At 25.5% G+C, this 9,684-nt stretch overlaps 1 protein-coding gene across 1 annotated transcript; it reads left to right on the top strand.

Moving 5' to 3' along the window:
* The first annotated feature begins 2,144 nt into the window (after positions 1-2,144).
* On the top strand, positions 2,145-3,595 carry LOC124914513 (RING-H2 finger protein ATL46-like). Its single transcript, XM_047455085.1, has one exon. It carries the CDS (start codon positions 2,445-2,447, stop codon positions 3,459-3,461), a length of 1,017 nt encoding a protein of 338 aa, XP_047311041.1. The 5' UTR covers positions 2,145-2,444; the 3' UTR covers positions 3,462-3,595.
* The last annotated feature ends 6,089 nt before the right edge of the window (positions 3,596-9,684 follow it).

Here is a 9,684-nt window from a genome sequence, read left to right as displayed (position 1 = left end):
ATGTTATTTACTATTCTGGATGCAATATTGTTTGGTGGTGTTAGTGGTGTCATCCATTAGTTAAAGAAAAAAAAATTATAATTGCTATGATTTGGGTTGGTATTGATTGAAAATCCAATAGAAAATTAATATATATAAAAGAATTGTCAAAAGGATATATAATCTTGTTAGTGGCGGTGGTTATACCTATTTTTTTAGAAAAGGAATTATTTATCATTAATTTAAATAAAAATAATTTGTAAAATATTAATTAATTTTTTTTTAAAAAAATTCAATCTAATATAAATATGAGAATTATTTAGACATAAGGACAAAATTAAAATAATTTAATTGAGAATATAAATATTAAATGTTATGACAAATTTAAAAGAATTAAAATGATAAAATAAGATACAACAAAATTGTAATTTTTTAAGTTGATTCTAAAATTCATGAAGAGAAATAATGAAGTAAATAAAGTCAAATAACTCATTACCAATTAAGTTTGAGGAGAATAATCTCTACTAAATGTTTTGAGCGGTAATAAAAATTGTCCTTAATCGATAGTTGATAAACAACGCCGAAAAATATCTTGACAAATGATAATCGATCATCTACCTATATTATAAAAAAGAGAAATGATTTATACAACACATTTATATAGCATCTACCCGATTTAGCAAAAAAAAAAGAAAATATATCTTAAAAAAATACAAATATAAATATTTTCTCTTTCTTGTCAAATCAGATAGATACGGTATAAAAGTGTTATATAGAAGTTATAGATAAATTTATTAAATATATATAATATATATATATATATATATATAATTGAAATATCAATTACAATGACTCGTTATTAAAAAATATATATATAAATAATTTCAGATTTAGTATCTTTGGAGCTTGGAGTACACGCCCGGCCAGATTAGTGGAAAAATAACCCTCGTGGTATTAAGATAAGACATTCAGTCCCGTAGGCAAACCTGTGACAATTGGAACCGTTCTCTCCGTCCTCTCGTGTCTCACCGGATCCTCTCGATTGGAGTTATGGATTTTGAGTTTATGGGGTAGTATGGGATCCGTAGTCGGGGAGAAAATTACCCGACTGAGGTGAATTCAATAATAGACGCATGTTGGCATTCCAGCCTTCCTTCTCCTTTCAGGGCCTATCTGAAGGAGAATCCATTACTTCTTGGTCGAAATACCATGGAATAAGGTTTGATCCTATTTATGGAGATTCCGTAAATATTCCATTCCAAAAATAGAAAGTTCGAAACAATTGGGATTTTTTTGGAAATTGGATGCAGTTACTAATTCATGATCTGGCATTTAGTTAAGAAACTAAGAGTTTTGAATCGAGGCAGCATGGATAGGATACTATTGAAGTTTAGTTTGGAATCATTTGAAGTTTAGTTTGGAATCATTATGGTTTTCTATCTTTTAATTACCGGAGAATCACCGAGCCTTTGTAGCCTTCTAAAAGAAACTAAAGAATAAATTAATTGAAGAGTTCTCACGCGGCTAGAAAGCGTTACTATATATATATATACTGAAAAATGATCACCAAAATAATTGAATTATAAAAAAAAACCACGAACAATTAAAAATATTTATTCGGATTATAAAAAATATGGGATGAAAAATATAATCCTACTATACAAGATGTCGTACCGAACAAAACAAAACACAAACTCAAATCTAAGTAATATAAAAAAAATGAGTTTTTTTAAAGAAATAAATCTTTTAAATAATTGAGAAAATAATATGATTATACCTATTAATTTTATTATTTTTGAATCTTATATATATATATATATTATTTATTTTTATCCAAACATTCAACATAATCAAAATTAAATCAGTGCAATTATGGGTATAACATATATATACACTCAAAGTCATAACAACCAATAAATATCAACACTTCTACTAGATCATAAATATTGTTTCTAAATCAAGCTCTTTCACTTTGAGATAAATACCATCTCTTTTATATATATATCTCTTTTACAATTTTATCATTAATTAATCTTTTTTTATATGTATATATATTCAGCATTTTCATTAACATCATCTTATTAACCTCAAATTACTTATATTCATAATTAATTTGTATATAAAGAGAGACTACCTTAAAATCTAGCATGAATATCTTGCCGCCTGTCTAAGTCAAAACTCCCATCACTCTCACTCACTCTGCTACACAAACTCTTACGCATAAAAGGACGGGACAATGCACGCATATCTCTCGTTTTTGTTCAAATCTCCATCCCCATTACTGTAGGGTTTGCTTTCCTCGCCACTGGTGGTCCACCTCTGAAGAACACCAAGCCTGTTAACGATTTCTCCCCTTCAACAACTGTAAAGGTAATCGTTTTTTTCTCTTTTCATTGCAAAATCAATAACTACTTCTCTTTCGGGTTTCACAAAACAGACCCACATGATCGATCTATTCATCATCAATGTTGGATCTGAGGGAAAGAAGATGGTTATTTGAACATACCCACATGAAAATGTATTCGATTCAACATCAGTTAGACTACACGCCGCCTCCTTTGCCCTCATCTGGCAACAAAATCAGCCCAACCCTTCTTTTCGTTATTGTAATTGTAGCTGTTCTGTTCTTCATATCTGGTATTCTTCACCTACTTGTTAGATTCCTCACCAAGCATCACAATCCTTCTTCTTCTTCCTCAGCTCAATCTAATATTGATAGATACCCAGAATCTTCCGCCACTAATACTCTCCAAAGACAACTTCAACAGCTCTTCCATCTTCACGATTCTGGTTTAGATCAGACTTTCATCGATTCTTTGCCTGTTTTCATGTACAAAGAACTTTTGGGTGCTAAGGAGCCGTTTGATTGCTCCGTCTGTCTATGTGAATTCTCAGACAAGGATAAGTTGAGGATGCTTCCTATTTGCAGTCATGCATTCCACATCAACTGTATAGATACATGGCTGCTATCGAATTCTACCTGTCCTCTTTGCAGAGGCACACTCTTTAGCCCCGGCCGGCCTATACAAAACCCAATATTTGAATTTGATGATATGAGAGAAGATGAAGGATTTCCAAGCAATGGAGAAAATGGGTGTTCTCATTATAATCATAGTAAGTCTGTTGAAATGGAACAAATTGGGGGGGATGCAATTTTGCAAATTAGACTTGGGAAATTCAGGAAGTTGGATGATGATGGTGATGATAGAAGTGCGGTTGGGGAGACTAGCAGCAGTAGTTTAGATGACAGAAGATGTTTTTCGATGGGATCTTATGAATATGTAGTTAGGGATGCAAATCTTATGGTTTCTGCATTAAGACATGATTCTTCTGATGGCAGTGATGGTGGTGAGGGGAAGAAGATAAGTTTTGGTGGAAAAACTGATAGTTATTCCGAGTCCAAGATATGGCTGTGGTCGTCAAACAAACACAAATTGACAACTTCTTTCGATGATCAAGAGCGACGATCCTATCTTTCTTGATTTTTTCATAAAGTCCAGCAACTTGCAGGTACATTATCAAGACCTGGCTCAATATTGAACATTACTATGCAAATACTTGAATTCTTACTATGTTAGGTGGAGAAGATATAAACAATCTCTTTTAACTTTTTTTTGTTACTTTCTTTCATTGATGTGTTGTGTCATGGTCTTGTTTCATTCTTTTGGTTCATTTGCTGTTCAATCCTTAGTTTGTTATTGTTTTGTTATGAGGATTAAATACAATATACCAAACAACATAAGGAAAACCCAACTCTGATTATCCAAGCCTTTGAAGATCCTTTCCATCATAGATTCCATTGGGAGATTATATTATTCCAGATCTAAAACACAAACACAAACATAGGACAAAACGAAAGTGACACTGAAAATCCCTTTTGAACTTCTGAATGTTAGCATTCAGTGTTAACACCAGAATTGGGAGTAGGTAGAAGGAAATAGTTTTAGTCCAGTCCACCCCACATAGAGATTTCCTTGATTTGAATGGTAAAGGTATTTACATGTTCTTCCCATTAGGACCATATATAACACACAATATAATCAATACATTTTATTTCATATATTTATATTGTTACTAATATATACTGGTAGGATTTTCGTGCACAGTTAAGGATATAATATAATAATCTCTTTCTCTCCTAGTTTATGATATCACTTTGAACATTATATATTAATATATTTCGTTGAGTCAACTATCAATCTCATTCATATATTTAAATCATAATTATTTCTTGTTTTCAATCGACCTCTCATTATTAATCATGTGACCTCCTTTCGAGTATTTTGTACCAAATTATCTCATTTTATCGACCTTTTACCATCTCATTGTTGATAATGAATTTGCAAACAGTTATAGTATGTTAATGGTACACAATTTTGGTACAAGATTAGAATATATTAAACAAAAAAAAACTATATCTTTTGGTGTCATTTCGAGTATTTTGCATCCAACTATTTCATCATTATCGACATTTAATCATCATACTTTGGTCAATCAACATATCTATTTGTTCCTCCAATCAAATTATTATTGTGAGCATTTTGCACCAAACCATCTCATCATTATAGACTTTTAACTTATATTTTGACCCGTCAATAATCTCATTCAAAATTTAACTATCATTATTGCATATAATTGTTTCAAATTTGCATTTGATAGAATTTAAATCTTAGTCTTTATTATGTATTATGAACAATTAACTATTACACCATTTAAAAATATTAATTTATATTTATGTATAAATATATAATTATATAACTAACTATTAAAAATAAATCACTCTAAGTATTAAAAAGTCTCAAAAATATGTTATCATTAATGTTCAATCATTTATCACATGCATTTTTTTACTTATTTTAATACGTGCACACACTTCAAAAAAATCTTAAATCATAGTCAAACACAAATAATAAATTATATTTTTTTTATTACCATCATATACAATTTATGTAATACTCATTTTTGCAAATAAAAAATAATATTGACATTTTCTCCTCCACCACTCAAAAATAATTTATATTACTAATTTTGTGACCTCATTTTGAACATTTTGCACCCATCATCATCGTTATTAACATCTTACTTTTATATATTTTTTGTGATTTCACTTCCAACATTTTGCACTAGACATCTCATCATTATTTAACTATTTTCATTCCAACAAGTAACAACTCTATTCATATATTTAACTATCAATACTCCATATAAATTTTTATAATTGTTTCAAAAATTTGCATAGGATGAGATTTAAACTTTGACCTTTGTATACTATGAATATTTTAACCATTCCACTTAAAATTATTAATTTATATTAATAATTTTATGTATAAATATATAATGATATAACTAAATGTAAGTCATAATTGTGAGAGTAGCGCTAACTTTCAATATTTATTTCTTTTTAAATTGATATGGCTAACAAATATAAGTAAATTATTCTAACTCATATTATAAAAAAAAACTCCATCCTCTAACCTAACAAAAAAAAAAAAGTAAAACTTAAAAAAATTTAATAAATAAAAAATGTCAAGATTAATCGTTGTATGTTTATAAAATTATTTTATTGTATTTTAAATATAGAGACAGATAACTTAGTTGGTTATAGTATTGCACATATAAAGATAGGTTTCGAGTATGAGTGAAAAAAATATCGATTTTTTTGGTAAATAAAAAATATTGTACCGCAAAATACCAAAAATTACCATTTTTTATTGGTATATCAAAAAAATATAAGGTATGGTACCGATACCGAAATTATCGGTACAATAAATGTATGAAATTTTTAAAATTTTGGTACGTCGATATATATCAAATATCAAAATAGTATTTATAAATTAAAAATATATAAGACTTATAAATAATTAAATTTTAATTTCGAGAATCATATTCACGAGCAAAATTGTTAAAATGAGCAAAATTGTTAAAATAACGAGTTGAATCTTAAAATCTTACTATTTGAGAGAAGGTTAACGATTATAATTTTAGGTAAACTCTTCCATAGTTAAATTCTTACAATTTTAAATTTATGAAAATAAGATTTTACAAGTTTATAAATAATTTTAATTTTACGATTTTATCTTAAAAATAAAAAAATTATATATATAAATAAAAAATATATTATTTATTCAAATAAATAATATAATATAATTAATTTTGTATATATAACTTTTTTTATAGTGTCATTATTTATTATTTATTGTTTAATTAATTTAATATTTAAATAAATATATATATTAAATTATTAATGTATAAAACCCTAAATCCTATATCTTAAAATACTTAATTATTTAATTATGTATATAAATAATAATAATAATAATATATAATTAGTACTTCTTAAATTAAACTAGTACACAAAATCTAATCATTTATTTGAGAGTTTAGATTTTTTTTAGCAAAATCTAACCGTTAACCAATCTTAATAAATTTATTTTATTTTTATTTTGTTTTACAAATTTGATTCTTAACTCTGAAATATTTATTATATCTATCTAATCCTAATAAATTTATTTTCTGCTTCAAAATGATTTGATGTTAATTTAATTTATAAAAATTTAATTTTTTAAATCAAATCAAAATATAACTGTATCGTAATTACGATTTACCGTCAATATATCGAGATTTGAATATACCAAAATAACGGTACGGTAACAATATAATTTTTTATATTAAACTTTTTGTAACATACCGATTCACTCTTAATTCCAAGTTCAATAATTGTATATATCATTTTTAATTAACCGCTCTAATTTTTAAGTACGGATCAACTCACAAACAAACAACCCGATTTATTACTCTCACAAAACGGATAGTGTTGGGTGGGATGACACATTAACATAATATTAAACATTATTATTATTATATATTTTAAATTTTAAATTTTATATAATATACATCATTATTACAAAATTTATAATACATACATTTATAGAGAAATTTTCAAAAGTCTCCAAATTTACTGAGTGTTCAAAATATACAATATTCTCAAAATCTATCAAATATACATTAACATTACAAAAAAAAAAAATTAAAAATCTTAAAATCTTGGCATCTTTTAATAATATATAACAACCTATAAATCATGATAAATAATCAAACAATAAAAAATGTAAACAATGTGACATAATTCTCAAAATCTATCAAATATACATTAACATTACAAAATAAAAAATAAAATAAAAAATCTTAAAATCTTGACATCTTTTATTGGAATTAAGCTAATTCCATTAATAAATGAAAAAATAAGATTGTGAATAAATAAAATCAAACAAAATTCACACAAATTCAAACGTGAATTAACGATGAATTTAATCTAAATTATAACCAACTATATATATATATATATTTGTTTAAATTATAATTTGAATTAAATTCACTGTTAATTCACGTTTGAATTTGTGTGAATTCTATTTGATTTTATTTATTCACAATCTTATTTCCATTTATTAATGGAAATAAATATATATATATATATTTGTTTAAACTATAATTTGAATTAAATTCACTGTGTTAATTCACGTTTGAATTTGTGTGAATTCTATTTGATTTTATTTATTCACAATCTTATTTCCATTTATTAATGGAATTATCTTAATTCCAACAATCTCCCACATTAATGGAAATTGAAAGATTAACCCGGTAAAAGGTTTAACAGTTGAATTCTAAATAAGATAGGTAAGTGTAACCCTTTGAAGCTTCCCTTATGAAAGTAAATAACTTTACTAGCCGATTAGTAGACTCGATTTCTTTGAATTATTCTGCCATTTGTGTAAACGATTACACACTTTCACATAGAATTCTCCCTGATACATGTCAAGCTCTCAGGGTTGCGTCCGTTTTGACTATGGAACACGCGCCTAGTTCTGTGAGAGGGTCTAGAATTGAGCCGTGCAATTCATTCAAAGCGGTCCCACTTCTCCCTCACATATGTGATCTCTTTGCTCACAAAGAATCATTAAAAGCGATATGCTTATCCTCGTCAAAATATATATTGTTTTATTATAGGATTAATCCTCAACAATAACTTTCCAAGTTAGTACAATTAGGTTGTCTCATTGAACCTAGTTATTCTCCAGTCTGCATAGGTTGGGTTTTCCTTCATACCAACTTATAGTAGGCTGATGTCTTAAAAGATTTTCAAACAAACTCTCTATTCAATAATTTATTAGTGGATCCACAATGTTATCGTTGACTTACATAGTCAAATTTGATAACTCTATTAGAAGATATTCCAAGATTATCAGAAATTTAATTAATATTTAATTATAATTTGAATTAAATTCACCGTTAATTCACTTTTGAATTTGTGTGAATTTTATTTGATTTTATTTATTCACAATCTTATTTCCATTTATTTATCAAATTAGCTTAATTCCAACAATAACAACCTATAAATCATGATAAATAATCAAACAATAAAAAATGTAAACAATGTAATCTCAAAGACAATCTTATAAATATATATTTAATAATTATAACTAATTTCTAACATAAAACTGATAATATTTTTTTTAAGGTTTATCCATGTAAGTTTATAAAATAATTTGATTGTATTTTAAATATAAATGCCAGTAGCATACTTTAAAGGATTTCACATATAATTATATATATATAATTATAGATTTCAAGTTCAATATATATATATATATATATATATATATATATTTGAAACTCTTTAAATTAATATTAGGTAAATTAATACTCTAAAATATAAATTTGTCCAGTCCTGACTTAGGCCATTGTAAAAAATAAAAAAACTCGATAAAATAACAAGATATGTAATATTTTTTTGGAAGAATTCTTTATAATTTTCGGTCCCAAGAAAATCATAAATTAATAATTCATAGAAACTGAAAACATATATATATTACACTCTATTGAAATATGATTCAACCGTTGTCTAGTTTTCTTTAAAATTCAAATTTATTTGGAGCTCATCTCTAACTTTTTTTTTTTATTATATGACAAGTCATCTCGTAAGATATAGTTTGAATAATCTAACACATTCATTAATTTATATGTTTTGTATCAAACTTACTTAATAATATATTCAATTTTGTTCTTCTTATTTACCGTAGTACTTCAAAAGTCATTTAGTACTTCAAAAGTCATTAATAATGCTAAGTTTGAATTCTCAATATTTGCTGCAACATAATTCTAAGAAGCATAAACTAATTTATCTTTTGTTTGGTATGCATAATTATATATATATATATATATAATTATATATATATATATATATAATTATATATATTAATATTAAAATTTATGTAGTACTTAATTATTACAAAATTTCTAATAAATAATTTTATAAAAATAAAAATTTTAAATTTGTTAAATATCTTAAGTGTTCAAAATGTAAAAAAATCTCAAAATCTATCAAATATATAATAACATTACAAAAATATGAAAAAACTGTCTTCAAAAGTCTTCATATATTCTAATAATAGCTATAAATTAACATAAATAATCATACAATAAACTCTTTAAACAATTTAATATCAAATACAATCTTATAAACATATATTTAATAATTTAAACTAATTTCTAACATAAAATTAATAGTAAATAAAAAAGGTTCAAGTTCATGGTTATATGTTTAAAAAAATTAATTGTATTTTAAATATAAATATAAAATAATTTAGTTGATTATAAGAATAAATTTTAAGTTCAAGACTTTAAAGAAAACGGACAGGTCTTGTGATA

This window comes from Impatiens glandulifera, chromosome 9 (genome assembly GCF_907164915.1).
Source record: "Impatiens glandulifera chromosome 9, dImpGla2.1, whole genome shotgun sequence".
Classification (NCBI taxonomy): Eukaryota; Viridiplantae; Streptophyta; class Magnoliopsida; order Ericales; family Balsaminaceae; genus Impatiens; species Impatiens glandulifera.
The sequence above is the reverse complement of the archived record's forward strand: the minus strand, read 5'-3'. Positions and strand labels throughout refer to the sequence as shown.

Excerpts from the sequence above, each read along its gene's own strand:
- LOC124914513 (XM_047455085.1), top strand. The coding sequence starts at position 2,445 with ATGTTGGATCTGAGGGAAAGAAGATGGTTATTTGAACATACCCACATG.